The sequence below is a fragment of the Xiphias gladius genome, chromosome 10, assembly GCF_016859285.1.
Source record: "Xiphias gladius isolate SHS-SW01 ecotype Sanya breed wild chromosome 10, ASM1685928v1, whole genome shotgun sequence".
In the NCBI taxonomy this organism is placed as follows: Eukaryota; Metazoa; Chordata; class Actinopteri; order Istiophoriformes; family Xiphiidae; genus Xiphias; species Xiphias gladius.
In genome coordinates this window covers 27,790,259-27,809,077 of record NC_053409.1, presented here as the reverse complement: position 1 = coordinate 27,809,077, position 18,819 = coordinate 27,790,259, and the positions used below count along the sequence as shown (strand labels likewise).

Genomic DNA, 18,819 nt, shown 5'->3' with positions numbered 1-18,819 from the left:
CTGCAACAAACAGCGCCACCCGGTGGTCTGGTTCCGTCCACGGGCATCTGGGGGATTTCCTGGGCGGAAGCTGCGGAGGGGGTTTCCAGTGTGATCAGCCCAGTCCTCCCGCTGGATCTCTGAACAGGATCCCAGTGACTTCTCTCTCACACACAGGCTCAGGACACACAGAACCCAAAGAACCCTGAACCAGAATCCCGAACCTAAACCCGGACCATGAGGAGTTCTCCTGAGGCCTGGAGGCTCCGAGACAGCGGCAGCGGCGGGTTGACGGTTTGAATCCAGAGAATCCACCGAGCCGAGGAACTGCTGAGCTGAGCTGTGGCCTTCGGAGGAGATTCATGTGAGTCCCATGGACAGTAGAGACACAGTAGAACATCAGTCGAACCTGGCAGAACCTGGTAGAACGTGGTAGAACATATTAGCGGTATGTTAGCGGTTTGTAAATCCAGCCAGAGAAACGCGGAGCTAAAGAAGCTAACAGTCAGTTAGCATCAGTTAGTGTTTACATCAGACATCAGCTCACTCACTCAGAGTCACAGACAGGGTCACAGACAGTGTCACAGATAGGGTCTCAGACAAGCTTCGAGGGTTAGACAGCGCGGACACGATGAATAAACGATTAAATACACCGGTTTATTTTGACAGAGAGAAAAACTACAGTCAGACCTGAGCAATCAACCTCAGAGCAGAAAATGAAATTAAAACCATAAAATCACCTAAAGCTCATATCCACTACCACATTATAAAATTTACTGTTGTTAATCTTAATCTGTTTCTTTACATTCTTTATTGACATTGTAAATTATCATTCATATTATCAGTGGATCATAGACACTACTGCTTAAACGATTAGTTGATTAATCAATTAGCCGAGCAACCGAAAAATAATTGGCAACTATGCTGATAATCAATCAATAGTTTCTGTCAATTTTCAAGAAAAAAAAGCCAAATGTTTTCAGATTACAGCCTCTCAGATAGAGGATCTGCTGCTTTTCTTTGTTGTACATGACAGTAAATGGATCTGTCCCCGGGTTCTGGACAGTTGATCAAATAAAACCAGCACCATGAAAACATCAGCCTGGGTTGTGCTCACTTTTATCAGGCACCTTTTATATTTTATAGACAAACAATGCATCCATTTATTAAGAAGAAAATCAAAGTTTAAATGATAATGAAGATAATTCATTCAGTAATTCATCTGTCCATCTATCCAGTCCTGATCCTGATCCAGATCTGGTCAGGTGATTCTGTCTGATGATAATTTATCAGAAATCTGTCAGATCAGTTAACACAGTAAATGTAACTGTCTGTTTTACACCTGATACAACTAATCAACCAAACAATTAAAATCAATTCGACGAACAAGAGAAAATTTATCAGCAACGAATCTGATGCTCACTGACTTGTCTGTCTTTTTTTTTTTTTTTTTTGAAGACGTTGCCTTGAATTCAGAGAAGCTGATGTTTTTCACGTTTTCTGACTTGTTAAAGACTAAATGATCAATTAGTTTTTTCAGAAAATAATCACCATATTAACTGATTAGTTGCAGCCCTTGTCTGTTTTCAGGTTGACATGTTTGTTTGCAGATCAAGTTTTGTTTTGGTTCAGGTGTGATCTCAGGGTTGGTCAGATTATCTTTTTCTATCAAAAAATAACAAATCATAATTTGAAAGAGAGTGATTTTCAAATCATAAGATCAGTGATTTGATTGAAAACGTACAGAAATGGTCAAAGTCAGAGAGTGTAGATGTTAATGAACACTGACCCTGAATCAGAGACAAACGGAAACGGATAATAATCTGGTTTTACTCTGCGTATCTGTTCACATCACAGCCCTAACACAATGTGACTGATCTGCAGCTGACTTCAGGTCACTTTCAGACAGACAGGTGAGCAGAGTCGTCTGAATCTAAAGGTGAACTCTGAAACTCATTATATCTTGATTTTACTTCGTCACCTTAAAAGTTCTGCTTCAATCCTCCAGGATTCAGACATGTGAATAAGGTTGTTTTCATTATTGATCCATCTGATGATTATTTTCTTACTAATCGGTGAACTGTTTTGTCTATAAAATGTCAGAAAATGAAAATGTTTATCATTTCCCACAATTTCAAAGTGATGTCTTCAGATTTTTGGTTTTGGGAGTGGCATTTCTGATTATAAATAATCAGAATAGTTTGTGATTTATTTTGTCCTGATTGGCTCATTGATTCATGGACTGATGGTTATTGGGAATCAGTCTGTAAGAGCTGAAAACAGTCAAAACATCATCAATGTGACTTTGTTTAATGAAATAAAAAAGCCTTGGCTAAAACTAGCAGAAATAACCAACGACACAGCTGTTACACAGACACAGAGCAACATTTGGAATCTCCTGATTATATTTGAATATTACTGAGTCGTGTCCAGTAAACCATCGCTGTAATCTCTTAACGAATGTTTAGCAACCGAGTCGTTGTCTGTTCTGGGTTGAACTGTGGAGGATGAAACAAAAAACAGCTGCTTTATTTAATCTGATTCTGCTCGTGTGGAAACAAGACACTTTTGTTTTTAGTACAGTCGTACATGTTCAGTACCATGTTGACCACAGCTTCAGGCCTTCAGGTTCATTCATAGAAAATAATCTGTTTAAATCATGTTGGTCTGAAAAGTCCCAGCTGAATATTTTCCTCATCCTGAAGGAGGAGGACACAGTTTCTCTTTATTCAAATGGCGTAAAGCTCAATCCCAGAAACAGATCTGGCATCAGTCTAGAAACTGGACTCGAGAATTACTGCAAAAGAAACATACAGTATATATATATATATATTGTGTGTGTGTGTGTGTGTGTGTGTGTGTGTGTGTGTGTGTATGTATATATTTATATACATAAATATATAGTTATGTTGCAGCGTTATACTAAAATTGTTTAAATTCATTTTTTCCTCATCAATCTACACTCTACAGTCTACAAAAACTGAAATATGACATTGTCATAAGTATATGTACAGTTAGGTCCATAAGTATTTGGACAGTGACACAAGTTCTGTAATTTTGCCTCTGTTCACCACCACAATGGATTTGAAATTAAGCCATCAAGATGATATTGAAGTGTTGAGTTTCAGCTTTAAGTTGAAGGGTTTAACAAAAATATTGCATTAAGTGTTTAGGAATTAGAGTTATTTTTATACAGAGTCCCTCATGTTCAGAGGCTCAAAAGTAATTAATAACTAAGCAAATAGAAGGTCTGGAGTTGATGCCAAGTGTTGAATTAGTTTTTGATAGCATTTTGTGGGAACTCTCAGTATCTGGTCCAAAGAGATGTCGATGCAATTGAAGGAGTCCCTCAGTAGACTGAAATAACAAAACAAACATCAGACAGATGGCAGAAACTTTAGGATTGACCAAATCAACAATTGGTACAGTCTTAAAAAGACAGAAGGAGGTTTTCACCTGTATTTTCCTTGGCGGAGATAGTAATAATAAGAATAAAAATAAAAAATATTGTCGCAAGTGGTGATTCTGGGTTCAAGCCTTTTTGCACTCAACAGAAGGAAGCAGCTCAATTGACCAAAATTAAAGCCGCAAGCAATAACAAGATATTGTCGGGCTTCACAAAGCCGATCAAAGTCACTTCAGCCAGTTTGATTCTGTTTAAAGAGGGAATGAGACCAATCACACACAGCATTTCAATAATCACACACTCACTCAATATTCCGCCTTTTGTTCCCTCTTCATTGGATTTGAATTAAACTTGGTGTGTATATTCAGGAGATAGTGCAGGGCGTCTCCAGTGAGTTTGATCGGGATTGCTCAAAGGCATCTTGAGTTATGAAAAAATATATGATAGGCCATGCCCACTTGCACAAATTAATATGGTACTTTAAATTTTGGTTAATACTTTCCCCCAGAGCATGCACACCTAAATTGGTGAAATTATGTCCACTGGGTTTTTGGTATTTGTGACGGCCCTTTGAGTTGGGCTTGAAATGCTTTAGAAGACCTACAGTGGCTTGCAAAAGTTTTGACACCCCTGGTCAGAATTTCTGTTACTGTGAATAGTTAGGTGAGTACAAGATAAACTGATCTCTAAAAGGTATGTAGTTAAAAATGACACATTCTTTTCAACATTCAAAGCAAAACTAATGTATTATTTTTGTTTTGTACAATATTAGAGTGAAAAAAGGAAAGGAAAGCACCATACAAAAGTCTGGGCACCCTGAGGGATTTTAGTTCTCAGATAACTTTTACAGAGGTCTCAGACCTTAATTAGCTTGTTAGGGCTATGGCTTGTTCACAATCATTGTGACAAGTGTCTTCAGGTAGCTGTTTCCTCAGTTCCTCATGTAATTAAGAAATGGCCGTTAACAGGAACAATGGAAGTCAATTTGAGGTCTGGAAGACCATTAAATCTTTCAGAGAGAACTGCTCATCGGATTGTTAGACAGGCAAATCAAAACCCCCGTTTGACTGCAAAAGAACCTCAGGAAAATTCAGCAGACTCTGGAGTGGTGCTGGACTGTTTTACTGTGCACAAAAATGACCTTCATGGAAGAGTCATCAGAAGAAAACCTTTCCTGCATCGTCACCACTAAATTCAGAAGTTTGCAAAGGAACATCTCAACAAGCCTGATGCATTTTGGTAACAAGTCCTGTGGACTGATGAAGTTAGAATAGAACTTTTTGGCTGCAAGAGCAAAGGGGAAAAAAGGGTGCAGGATTTCATGAAAGGAACACGTGTCCAACTGTTTACGGGTGCTGATCGATCAGGCTTTGGGCTTGTGTTGCAGCCAGTGGCACAGGGAACATTTCAGTGGTAGAGCAAAGAATAGATTCAATTTAATACCAACAAATTTTGGAAGCAAACATCATTGTACAACAGGCTAATGATCCTAAACACACCTCAAAATCCACTGTGGACTACCTCAAGAGGCAGTGCATGCAAGACGGCCAAAGAATCTCACAGAACTAGAAGCGTTTTGCAGGAAGAATGGGTGAAAATTCCTCAAACAAGACCTGAAAGACTCTTAGCTGTTACAAAAAGCATTCACAAGCTGTGATACTTGTGATACCTGGCCAAAGGGGGCGTTACTAAGTACTGACTTAGGGTGCTCAAACTTTTGTTTCAGGCCCTTGTCCTTTTTTGTTATTTTGAAACAGTAAAAGATGGAAATTAAAAGTAATATTGCTTTAAATATCAAAGAAATATTTCAACTTTACCTTTATGCCTTTTGGAAATCAGTTCATCTTCTTCTAGCTTAGCTATTCACAGTAACAGAAATTTTGACCGGAGTACCCAAATGTTTGCCTGCCAATGTATTCCCAAACATGCCTGAAGATATGTACCCAGATTTATGAAGACCGGACAAATCGTTGATGAGTTATGGCCATATTCCTGCTGAACCCCGTCCCTTTGAAGTTAATTGGTTAATATCTTGAACACTAAATAAGATACCAGCAAGCTTTATGCAAGTTTTTATAAAACTTGGACTAATGATGATCTACAGACAATTCGGTAGCAATCTGATCTACAGTTTAGGAGGAGATGTCAAAAATGTGTTTTTTAATAAATTAAAAATGGTGGACAATCCATCATGGTGGTCTTTTGCGGTCCAAGAGACTTTTTTGTAGAGTATATTGAGTTATAGATTTGAGTCAAATTTGAAGTAGATAGGACTCACGGTGTGGGGGCGCCAGCCTTTCGAATTTTTCACTTTTTTGACTGTTAATTATAGCGCCGCCACCGGGCCAATTGTAATCATATTTCATGGGAAGCATTAGGGCATCATTTCCAGTTATGGTACAAAATTTCGTGTCTCTGCCTTGTTTCAGCTCACAGCAAATTGACCAAAGGCATAAGATGTCACATAATGATGAAAAGGCCACGCCTATATGCACCAATCAATACGTCAGTTAAGATATTGGTTAAATTTTGCCTCCAGATTTGTTCACCAATTTTGGTGAGATTCTGTCCATCAGGTCTATATTTGTGGCTCCCCCAATGGGTCGTGCTCAAAATGCTTTTGTGGGTCTATTCCTAAACACGGCGTGGAGATATGCACCAAGATTTCTGATGATTGGACAAATTGTTAATGAGGTAGGGACAATTTCCTGCTAAGCCCTGCCCCCTTGTGAAGTTTATTGCTCAATATCTTGAAAACTAAGTAAAGAAATCCACGGAAAATCCACCACGATGGATTTCTATGGTTCTGGAGGCCTTTTTGTAGAGTATATTGAGTTGAACTTGTGTATCAAATTTCAAGTCAATCAGACTTATGGTGTGAGGGGCATGGCCTTTCGAAAATGGCATTTCTGGGCCTTAATTTACAGCACCACCATCAGGCCGATTGGGTTCATGTTTCCTGGGAAAATACTTGCACATTATTTCCAGCTATTAGGTCAATTGTCAGATTGCAAACAAACAAATCTGACAGTAATGTGATTTACAGTTGCTGAACATCTTCACTGTCTGCTCTTGTCAGAGTGGAAATTCTCCTCAATATCAAATTTCTCTAATGAACCTTGCCCACCAACAGCAGAACGTCTCGCAGCAGAATTTAGTTTCCATTTTTGACAGTTTCCTGTTATTTCATCCCTGGTGCTATATTTATACATTAATAATATTAGTTTGTTTTTAATTATTCCAGGAAATTTAAATATTTCACACAAATAATATATAACTCTTCAAAAATGACAGTTCATTTTATTCTCGCATACTAACGAACCACTGAATAAACTGTAGGATTTTTTAAAAGAATGTACATGGCAGGTATAGGGTCGATCTATATCACTGATTGGCTGTTCTGACCAATCATGTGATCACATCATATGTTTCTGATCCGAGGTCAGAGGATAAACTATTCGTCTGTTCAAGGGACGGAAGGGGCTCAGATAGATGCCTGTCAGAGGTCTACAAGTGTAAACACTCTACAACAATTAATTGATCAACAGAAAATTCATCAGCAGTTTCTTGATAATTAATGTTTAATGTAATGTAATGTTTAAATGTAAAATTTAAGAAAAAAGGAAGTTTGAACACGTTTCACTGCTCTCCGGCATTTTATTAACTAATTGATTAATTGATTAATCAAGAAAATAATCAGTAGATGAATCAGTAATTAAAATAATGGTTAGTTGCAGCAGAGAAGCTGTGAATGTCTGTTTATATTTCACTGAAACAGACTCTAATAAAACATCTCCGATCAACACTTGAAAAGATCCCGATAGTTCCACGTGTTCTCCTTCAGAAGGTTCGTTGTGTTGAACCTGAACATGTCTGTAATCACCTGACTGAGTCAAGTGTTAACACTGAAGTGAAAGCAGGTGAGGTTTCACTCTGACTGAAAAACAAGAGACAAAGTTCAGAGAATTTACAGGGTTTTTCCACACTCACACACAGACACACTTAGCAGATCAATACTTTCTGGCATTTGACCCTTTAAAATGAAGCACAGTCATGTGACCTTCATCACATGTTGTTTAGTATAAGATGATTTCAGTGCAAATGAACCAGAAAAGCTCATATACATGTTTATTACAATGGTTTGTTGGTGAAAGTTTTTTTTGACGCTCATGTTACAATGTTAAGTTACCATGGTTGTTCAGTTTTTATTTTTCTTGTTTTTGCTCATCATGAAGTAAATACAGAAACACACTGTTGATATCATGACACATTTACGTCAGACACAGTATTATTATGACTGGTGTGATCCAGTGTTAAACTCACTGAATGACATGTTAGTTTGAATTCATTGGAACGGTACTTAGTGAAAAGTGACAGCTTGAGCTATCCGTGGTCACTTTTTTCGAAAAGTCAAATTCAGACAAAATCTGACTAAATTAATTCAAATGTACCAAACCAAGCCCCTAAATCTGCACCCACCCATCACCTTCCGTAAGAAGGAGACCCCCTGCCCTCCCCAGTATATCGTTCTATTTCCTTGTGTGGAGTCAAACAGCTGTACTGGGTCTGCAGACAAAGTTTTATCTGTTGGCTTATGATACTAAAACAAAGCCCACCGGCCTCATCTCCTTTGTATGAATCTGTCTCTTCTGGCCGATGTTCTGTTCACAAACGTAATCCTTAGGATGAGTGTAGTGAAAAGTAGAAAAGTTATCTTTGTTGATAATTTACCATCTACAGCCAAGAACCCAGAATATTCCAAACTCTGCTTCTTTGAGGCTTCAGATTGCTGATTTTCTGACCAATACTGTTTTATTGATCAGCTCAGTTTACTGATAGAGCAATAGGTCAAGCTGATAGTGAGTTTTCAGAGCACCCTCTGCTGGACCACAGGGTGAACTAGTTCGGACCCTGAACATTTTTAATTCAAACAGCTCATTACTGTTTGATTGTTTCATTTTTTCCCATTTTCAAACTAAAGTTTGAATTTTAATTTAAGAGTAACAGCCCTAACATCTGTTGCTATTGTGGCTGCTGATCCTGTTGTTGACATTGTTCTTGTTGCTGCAGCTGATGCTCTTGTGGTTGTATTTGCATCAGCTGATGGCTGTATAAAACCAGATTCTTAACAATCTCACGTTCCCCTCAGTGGTTGTAACGGAAACTCTGTCAGATAGAAATGAATGCATGACCAGTACCTTTGGTCCTCGGTATCCCACAGTCCCCTGCAGCTGGTTAGCAATTTAAATGAAAAGTTCAGGTGATGCTTGTCCACATCAGAGCATCACACTGAAGATTTAACACTGTTCTTCAGCTGTTTCTAAACCAAAATCAGCTGCTGTGCAGTGAGGAAAACCCTGTCTGCTGCTGTGATTCCACTTAGTTTCTGTTTCTGTGAACAACGGCCACTCTGCTGCAGTCTTTCATCACGTCTCTCAGTGTGCCGCTACTTTTCTTTTCTTTCAGTTGCTTCTGTCCAGAGTGATCTACAAAATGCCAGGCCCAGGTTATCATCCTGATTCAGATGCTGTGTTTACAGATCTGTCAGATTAATCTTTGTCCAATCAGTTAATTAACGGTTAACTTGAAGAGTTCAGAGGCTGAGTTGTTGTTTTTGCTCCTTAGAAATAGAGTTGAACCATGTTATCTCCTCTGGTCGCTGACTGACACCCGGTAAGTACCTCCAAAAATCCTATTTATCAATTCTGATGATATCTGATGTTCAGTGAATCATTCAGGGCTTTTATTTTGAAATTTGGAATAACTGTGCGCGCACGTGCGTGTATGAGTGTGAGTTAATGATGCAGTCAGTGGAAAAGCCCCTAGCATCCCCACAACTGAGCCCTGACAGGAAGTGATGTGTTTCTGTTTAGTGTTTTTGTGTGTGTGTGCGTGTGTGCGTGTGTGCGTGTGTGTGTGTGTGTGTGCGTGTGTCTGGTGTGTGTCTGGTGTGTGTGTGTCTGTGTCGTGTCTGGTGTGTACAAAACAGCTGATCAGTATAAAGGTCAAAGGTAACATATCTTTGTGTTTTCAAGGTCATTAATGTGCTCACTTCAGGTTTATTCTTCCTCTTTGGATGATTTTTGTCCTTCATTGTGTTAATGTGCAGCTGCTTTATGAATTTTTTTTTATTGTGTTCAAATTGTTAATATATTTAATGCTTTCTTGAAATATTCAACGTTTTTCAACTGTTTTTACAAAGTAAGTGTGATGAGTGTGTTTGGATGGCTACTCTTTAGCAACATTAAGTGCTCACATAGCAATATGGGAAGAATCTACACTTTCTGACATTTAAGTAAGTAAATATTGATCATATTGATATTGATCAAATATTGATGTATTTTTCTAGTTAAGTGACTGGTTTAACATGTGACCTGGACAATGTGTCGGTCATGACGCTCTGCTGGACTCCACTGACCATGTGCGAACTGGGTCAAAACTTGTTGACGTTTGGAATCAGTTTGTCTCAGTTTGTTAGTTAACTGTTTATCTGCCCTCCCCCCAGGTCATGTCAGCGGGGAGGAGTGCTGAAGGGAGGGAGGTGCAGATTCCCCTCCAGCAGGTGGCGCCCTCCTTGGCTGCTTCCCTCTCTGTGGCCCCTTCCATCACCCCCCCCTCTCACCGCCCAGCCAACCCCTGGTCTCCCAGCGAACCCGCCGCTTCACAAGGTAAACAGAGTTTCAGAATGGTGAAAAAGAAACACTAAAAAAAAAAACTAAAGCTGCAGCAGGTTCCCTCAGGTGACTAAACTCAGGTGTGTCTTTTTATCCAGGTGTCCCTGCAGGTTTCCTGCCTCTTCATGGAGGATTCAGAGATCACTTTGTAGAAACTCCAGAAGCCAAATACTGCTGCGAAGTTTGCAGGTTGGTCCTGTGTCAGCCCCGCCAGACTGAGTGTGGGCACCGCTTCTGTCAGAGCTGCATCAACAACATCCTCAGGTGAGATTCACAGGTAGAGATGAACAGCCGGACAGACAAGAGTGCTGAAAGGAGTAACTGCAGCAGAGGCAGATTCCTGCTGCGCACCTGGTTTTCAACCTTCCTATGTTTTCCCACAACACTGCTCTCCTCTGTTCGCTACACTGCCTTCTGTTGCTGCTTCATTCAGTTCAGACTCTGGAGCTGGTCTACATGGTAATGAGGGACCTGATCCTTCTTACCTCCACTGGTTTAGGGTTATGGCGTAACCCTAAACCCAACCCGACCACTGCCTCCTCTGCTACTGGACGTTTAGCCGTCCCATCACTCAGAGGACCATGTGGTCCCTCATCTAGGTCAGAGACTTCTCTGTACCAGATCCTCAGAGAACTGAACTAAAGTCAGGACAGCAGAGTCTCTGACTGTCTTCTACTGGAGGATAAAAAAACACCTTTACACTGTACAGCTCAATAGCCCTTGCTAACAATTAGTTATGTCACATTTAAAAAAAAAAAAACATCTTTAAGCTCTTGTGCTGCGGCTCTGAACATGATTTTAGTTGTTTGTTTAAAGGGAGACACTCAGTGTTGGATGATAACCAGCTCCTGCTCCTGTGCGGTTTGAAAGCACTGATTGTAAGTCGCTTTGGACATGTGATGTAGCAGGAGGAGGATGCAGTTCCTCATCTGACCAGCAGATGCCAGGTGTTTGTCTCCAGTTGACCCAGTATCTTTATGTCCTCTGTCCTTTGGCAGTCAGCCAAACCCGGTGTGTCCAGCTGACATGGAGCCGCTGTTCAAAGACAAGGTGGGCCGGAAATGACATTACAATTCAGATCATGTTATCATTAATTATTCATTGAGTATGGATCAGATATTGAACACCCTATGGTTTGTGTTTAAGATCTTCAGAGATGTCTGCTGCCATCGAGAGATCATGGCTCTGAAGGTTTACTGTCGCAGTGAAGCCAACGGCTGTCAGGAGCAGATGAGTCTACACCAGATACCTGTGAGAGCATGTCCACACACTGATAACATGGCGACAGAGAATCCTGCTCACTGATTGGCTCTAGGGTGTCCTATGTAAAGCCGATAGGTGGACACCTCAAACACAGTTCAGGTCAACAGAAACAATGACAGACTCTCAGGTGTAGGGATGATAACTAGGATTTACGATTTCGAGAAAACCGCAAGTCTCTCTGTTTCTCACCTGTCTGCCTGTCTTTCCCTCTGTAGGACCACCTGAATGTTTGTCCGTTCTTTGAGGTCCCCTGTCCGTTGGGTAAATGTAAGGAGCGAATGATGAGGAAAGAGATTCCCGACCACCTGAGCTGGAAATGTAAACACAGAGAGACCACCTGCAAGTTCTGCATGACCAAGATGCCTCTGACCGACCTGCAGGTAGCCTATGACATCACTGCCGACATCACTCCTAAGCGACCTGCAGAATAGTTCCAGTGGACTAGTTGTAGATGTCTGGGGAATAGTTGCTGAGGTCAGGGGACTAGTTGCTGAGGACTAGGAAAAGAAGCTCAGTCTCAGTCCAGTCTAAGTCCAGATTAAACTTGAGGAGGTGCCTTGACATCCTCTGCTGTCCTACTGGCTCTTCAGACTGAAGGTCTTTGCTGTCCCAGAAACACAATTGACCCGAGAGGACAGGAAACAGTTTTAGATATAAATTGTAGGTTTTTTTTTCAGAAACACAAAGAGACGGTGTGTCCAGCGTTCCCAGTGTCCTGTCCAAACCACTGCTCCTTCTCCTCCCTGCCCCGAAGTGAGGTACTGACCTCCTTTATCCTCCACTGTCCAGTCAGAAGAATGTGGTTTAGTTTAATTCTGTACTGGTGTTTCACCTGTTTTGCCTTGCAGCCGCAGTATTGATGATATTGATTGACTGATTTCGTGTTTCAGCTGTCCAGTCACCAGCACGACTGTCCCAAAGCTCAGGTGAGCTGTCAGTTCCACCGCTATGGCTGCACCTTCAAGGTAACTCCTAGTCATTTTGTTTACCTTCATCTGAGGGTGAAAATCCCTGTTTGTCCTTTGTGTAACATACATACTTGATTAATGTATATACTGTGAATACCGTGTATACTAAATGTACTGTGTTTCTCTGTGTTTCAGGGTTTGAATCAGGAAATAAGGCAACATGAGTCCACGTTTGCAGCTGATCACCTGAGAATGATGGCCAACAGAAACTCCTCCTTAGAGAACAAGGTAACCATAGCAATCGGAGCGAGGTAACCTCAGCAACATATTAAAGCTGTGCAGTTAAAAGTTGTAGAAGGTCCTGTGTGAATTTACCAGACTGATCTTTGTGTTTATTTCCAGGTGGAGGATGTTAAAGGTGAATTGTTGGAGAGGTATAAGGTGCTTCCTGCTCTCAGCAGTCGTCTGTCTGAACTAGAGAACCAGAATGACGAGCTGAGAGACAAGAACCGTCAGATGGAACAGAAACTGGCCACCATGCAGGTACTCTTACTGCATTACAACTTGTGATGGTAGTATCTTTATATACACCATTCAGCCAAAATATTAAAACCGGTAACTGGTTTTAGTGTGTTGGCTGATCGGTGTGTACAGTGGGGTCCAAAAGTCTGAGACCACTTTCCAATTCACTTGAATGGGTTAAAATTGCATTAAATAACAATTGCCCACACAACTGAAACGTTTAAATTAAATCAACAAATAGTTAAAGGAATGATGTGATGTATGTAGCATGCAACTGTACATTCAGGTTTACAGTATACAGTTTTTGATGTGGGGGGGGAACTATAAAAACTGTTAGGGTGGAGCTTAAAGAGGGGATGGGGGTTCAAACAAATGACACAAATGAAGCCAAAGACTTGGGGTTTGGCCTTGTCAGCATCAACTAGACTGTCAGTCAATCCTTCCTCTAAACCTGTACAGCCAATCATCTCTCTCCTCCTATAGAAACTAATGAGCTCTCACTCAGAGAAGCTTCTGGAGGTCGAGCTGGAGCTTCGTTCTCTCCGTCTGCTCAGAGACGAGGTGGAGAACCTGAGAGGAACGCTGGAGAACGTACGGACAAGGCTTAATGCTCTGGAACAAGGGGGACGCAGCGGAACCGGATCCACAACACACACTCTGGGTCAGAGCACACACAGAAGTCTGGGGACTAGTTGTAGAGGTCTGGGGACTAGTTGCAGAGGTCTGGACACACACACAGTCAATCAATAACAGCAATGAATATCCACCTCTCTGCAGCACCCCTGGAGACTCAGCTGAATCGACACGACGATATGCTAAGTGTCCATGAGATCCGACTGGCCGACATGGACCTGCGCTTCCAGGTGCTGGAGACAGCGAGCTACAACGGGACTCTGATCTGGAAGATCCGCGACTACAAGAGACGGAAACAGGAAGCGGTGGCGGCAAAGACACTGTCACTATATTCACAGCCGTTCTACACCGGATACTTTGGATACAAGATGTGCGCCCGAGTTTACCTGAACGGAGACGGCATGGGCAAGGGAACGCACCTGTCGCTGTTCTTTGTGGTGATGAGGGGCGAGTATGACGCCCTGCTGCCCTGGCCCTTCAAACAGAAGGTATCACTTACTGACCGGTTACTGCCTAGGTTACAGACTGGTTACCAACTGGTTACTGGCTAGGCTCTAACCAGGTGTTTTGGAAGTGAAGGATACTGTATTGCTGAATCTTCTGGGTCCTTTCTGTTGTTGTTGTTGTTGTTGTTGTTGAGCCAAACTAATGTTGACAGACCCGTCTGTTTGACTGTCCTTTTGTTTGCCTGTGTCTGTCTCTGTTAGGTGACTCTGATGCTGATGGACCAGGGGCCGTCCAGGAAACACCTGGGTGATGCTTTTAAACCTGATCCCAACAGCAGCAGCTTCAGACGTCCTGCAGCAGAGATGAACATTGCCTCTGGCTGTCCTCTGTTTGTGTCTCAGAGCGTCCTGGAGACTGGTAGCTACATCAAAGACGACACCATCTTTATCAAGGTGGGAACATGCAACACTTCCTGCAACTGAGGAGTAGTTGTAGGGGTCTGGGGACTAGTTGATTACTTATTGATTAATTGACAGTCTGATTGTTAGCTGTATTGACTGGTTTGATCAACAGGTTACCGTGGATACTTCTGACCTCCCTGACCCTTGATGTTGTGAACCCTCTGACCTGTGACCTCGCTGGTCTGAGATCAGCTCACCTGTCCACGCCCAGCAGGGCCAAGGATGATGGGAAGGATCAGTGATGGTCCAGCTGAGAGCGATGCCGACAGAACAGAAGAAGAGTCAGACAGGAAGCAGCCAATCAGAGTGAACTCTACACAGACTGGAGGGTGGGTCCTCTTCTGATTGGCTGATGGACTGCAGAAGTGTGTGTGTGCGTGCGTGTGTGTGTGTGTGCGCGCGTGCGCACGTGTGAATGGATCAGTGTTGCCATGACATCACCGTGGTGACATCACTCAGAGCCAACATGGCCACCGCAGCCAGGACGTTGTTGCTGCTCATTATTGATGCCGTGCATCGAGCTTTACTTCCTGTTTATTACTTGTTTACTAAGGCATGCTGGGAAATGCACCACAGCCACAGAGGAGCACAGCAAACCAGAACAGACCAGAACCAAGCAGTAGGACCCAGTACAAACTATTACAAACCAGTAAAATCTATTACTATTTCCAGTAAAGATCTGGAGAGTCACACACAGGGTCCAGTGCAAATCAGTAAAGACCTGGGCCAGTTAAAATGAATAAAAAAACAGCAAGAACTTTTAAAAACCAGTAGAAACCACTAAAGACGAGTAGGATCCAGTGAAAAGTCTTAATCAGGAAAAGAGTCACTTTGAAGGGAGGGAAATTATTGGTTATGGACTATAGATGTTTTCAGCAGTGGGTGTTTATGTGGCAGCTGTTGATAAATCTTCAGTGTGTGTGCGTGAAGTTGTCCCTCCTGTTGTGAGTAAAAACTGTAGAAACAAACAGTAGAAACATTACGGATCCGCTGTCTGTTCAGACGAGTCGAACATATTTTCTTCATTATTTGTAAACAGGTCAGAACGAAACAGGTTAGTTCAGTCAACAGCTCACCTGGTGTCAGCAGGTAGAAATATTTAGTGGTGAAAGAGCTAGTCACTAACCTCAGAGTAAACAAACACAAATTTCAACATAAATATTAAAATATCTATAAAAAATAAGTGTGAAGCAGGATAAACACTAGAGCTGCAGCTTCAGAGTGGATTACAGCTGAATTTTACTTTTAAAAAAAGTTTATTTTTCCTCCACTTAGTGTTAAGGGGATCTGAAACTGACCTGGTGAAAACCTGAATGAGCAGAAAGTCAGGAAATGAGTTAGGAAATCATTCAGGTCTGGATTCCAGAGCAGTAGAAACCAGTAGAGTCCAGTCAGCTGCTGGAGTTCCTCTGTGGCCGCTGAGTTTCTCAGCGTTGACAGAATTCATCTGACTCATTGATTCATTTGCACAGTTTGAATGTTTGTTAACGTGTGACAATAAAAATAGAAAAGACAGAAAACACAAAGAATCTGCTTTTATTTTGCTAAAAGAGAAAATTATGATTTTCCCTTTAATTTAAACATTTATTTAAAAAAGAATCCATTAATTTTCAATCTGAGGTGTTATTAAGGTATATAGACATTTCTTAAATAGAAAAATTAAACTCCTAAAAACACATTAATTTGTTACATCTTAACATATACTAAATAACCTTAAAGCTGTCACCGAGTTTTCACTTTCACTGAAAAATTAAAACCCTTTTAAAGAATAAAGTTATTGATGGCTTTTGTTATTTGGTGAATTATAAAGTTTTTTACAAACCAAACACCAGAGATTCCTTAAATACTCTGTTAATTTGATGAGACTAAAACAAAGCTTCTTATAACAGCCCTTTGTAACTAAAGTAATATTTATGTACAACTCCATGAATGGCATTTTTAAGATGCTATTGGAATTATAAGGGGTTTTAAAAAGGCAAAAACACAACAAATTGTGTAAATTTTCAGTAAAAACCTTTTACCAAACAGTCTTGGACCCATTCATGAGTTTTCACCCTAATAAAGAAATGTTTAGCTCAGTTTTAAAGAGGTTTTACCCCTTTAACCGTGCAGAGATGATAAGAGATAGTTGGGTATTAATACATTTTAATAGTTAATTAATTTATGCATTAATCTTTAAATACCTTAATTACATTTTTACTAATGGGTAAATGAAGGGATTCAGTTTAATAAAGGTTGAAGGACTGTTTTCTATGTTTGTTGTAATGTTAAGATTTCTGTTCAGTGGAACACACTTGCAGCAGGAACACATGGCTTCCCACATACTTTTGGACAGATAGTTTACCTGCAGGTTGATTTTGCTGGAAGTAAAAACCAGTGACACTGGCAGCTGACCATGCGATCAGGACCACAGCTGAGGGGAGTCCATACGGGTCCATCAGTAAACTTTTAGACGGGGGCCCCTTAAAGGTTAATCCAGCATTGATGTGCTGCTCACATATTTTCAACATTTAAATAATAAACAAGATGTTTGATCACTTTTTAAAACAATGTATCTGAAAATGATCAAACAGTAAAATACAAGGGTAAATGTGTTACCAAACAGGTCAATAAGTACTTATATACAGAAAATATATTATTAATATACTTACATACATATAGATATAGATATATAGATAGATATATAGATAGATAGAGATAGATAGAGATAGAGATAGAGATAGATATATAGATATATACTTATATATACTTATATATATATACTTATATATATATATATATATATATATAAGTGTATATATATGTATATATAAGTATATATATGTATATATATATATATATAAATACGTGTGTATATATATATATATATATATATAGATTTTTTTTTTTATTTATATATTTTTTTTAAACATCTCATTTAGAATCACAATCAGCTTTATTGGTCAACTATGTGTTTATACTACCAAGGAATCTGACTCTGGTTTCTAGTGGCTCAGTATATTTACACACAGTACCAGGAACAGTGTTCAGGAAGATCCACATGGAGATACATCATACACAAGGACAACAAAGTAAGAAAACGAACATAAGACTTAGCAAGCAGGTGAAAAAATAGATGCCTCTGAATAAATATATGTACACTGAGCACTTTATTAGGAACACCATACTAATACTGGGTGGAGCCGTCCTTTGCTCTCAAACAGCCCCAGGTCTTCGTGGCCTGGATTCACCAGATATTGGAAACTTTCCTTTGAGAGTCTGGTCCGTGTTGACATGATTGCATCACATCATCTCTGCAGATTTGTCAGCGTCACATTCACGCTGTCATTCTCCTGTTCTACCACATCCCAAAGGTGTTCTACTGGATCCAGATCTGGTGACTGGGGAGGCCCCTGAAGTTCACTCAACTCATTGTCATGTTCATGAAACCAGTTTGAGACGACTTTTGCTTTGTGACATTGTACATTATGCCGCTGTCATTCAAACCATGATTGATTGGTATTAAGGGGCCTAAAGTGGAGCCAAGAAAAAATCCCCCACACCATTAGACCACCAGGCAGGTTGGGTCCATGGATTCATGCTGTTGTTGCCTAATTCTGACCATACAGTCTGCTACCTCAGCAGAAATCCAGATTCATCAGACCAGGCTACGTCTTTCCAGTCTTCAACTGTCCACTGTTGGTGAGTCTGTGTCCACTGTAGCCTCATATTTCTGTTCTTGGCTGACGGGACTGTAACCAGACATGGTCGTCTGCTGTTGTAGTTCCTCCACCTCCAGGTTCAACGTGTTGTTCATCCTGAGCTGCTTTTCTGCTCACCACAGTGGTTTTCTGAGTTACCGTAGCTCTTCTGTCAGCTCCAACCAGTCTGGCCAGTCTCCTCTGACCTCTCTCATCAACATGAACTGATGCTCGCTGGATGGTTTTTGTTTCTGGATCCATTCTGATTAAAAACTCTAGAGACTGTTGTGTGTGAAAGTCCCAGGAGATCAGCAGTTTCAGAAACACTCAAACCAGCCAGTGTGGCACCAACAATCATGTCACGGTCAAAGTCACAGATCACATTTTATCCCCATTTTGATGTTTGAAGTAACCATTAGCTGAAGCTCCTGACCTGCATCTGCAGGATTTCATGCAGCGAACTGCTGCCGCATGATTGGCTGACTGGATCATGGCCTGAAGATACAGGTGTACAGGTGTTCCTAATAAAGTGCTTGGTGAGTGTACATAGCGATGAACATCATCTAATGTCAAATTGTTTGTGTAAGTTATAAACAAGAATACAACAGTGCAGACAGTGCTGAAATGAACAGTGGTTGGTTGTGTACAGTCTATACAGCCCGCTTGGTAGAGTGGGTGTTTTTACAGAAACTGTGCACAGGTCTGTACAAGGCTGAGTTCAGGGTCTGAAGTTTGAGGGCCTGCGCTGATGATTCCTGACTATGGTGGCGTACAAGTCCCGGAGGGGGGCATGTCACAAATTTAGGATTCACGACGTCAGTATTTCTAAAATGCCTCTGTCCACGA

At 40.9% G+C, this 18,819-nt stretch overlaps 1 protein-coding gene across 1 annotated transcript; it reads left to right on the top strand.

The window, feature by feature from the left end:
• Nucleotides 1-16,160, top strand: traf3 (TNF receptor-associated factor 3). The gene is made up of 14 exons (XM_040137249.1): nucleotides 1-343; nucleotides 9,891-10,053; nucleotides 10,158-10,323; nucleotides 11,058-11,109; nucleotides 11,206-11,310; nucleotides 11,538-11,702; nucleotides 12,000-12,080; nucleotides 12,213-12,287; nucleotides 12,426-12,518; nucleotides 12,633-12,773; nucleotides 13,236-13,413; nucleotides 13,530-13,873; nucleotides 14,093-14,284; nucleotides 14,406-16,160. Exons 2-14 carry the CDS (start codon nucleotides 9,894-9,896, stop codon nucleotides 14,439-14,441), a joined length of 1,788 nt encoding a protein of 595 aa, XP_039993183.1. The 5' UTR covers nucleotides 1-343; nucleotides 9,891-9,893; the 3' UTR covers nucleotides 14,442-16,160.
• Nucleotides 16,161-18,819: the final 2,659 nt, after the last annotated feature.

Coding starts and splice junctions, on each gene's coding strand:
- traf3 (XM_040137249.1), top strand. CDS start 9,894: ATGTCAGCGGGGAGGAGTGCTGAAGGGAGGGAGGTGCAGATTCCCCTC. Junction 12,081..12,212: donor CCTCCCTGCCCCGAAGTGAG/GTACTGACCTCC, acceptor TTCGTGTTTCAG/CTGTCCAGTCACCAGCACGA. Junction 12,519..12,632: donor ACTCCTCCTTAGAGAACAAG/GTAACCATAGCA, acceptor GTTTATTTCCAG/GTGGAGGATGTTAAAGGTGA.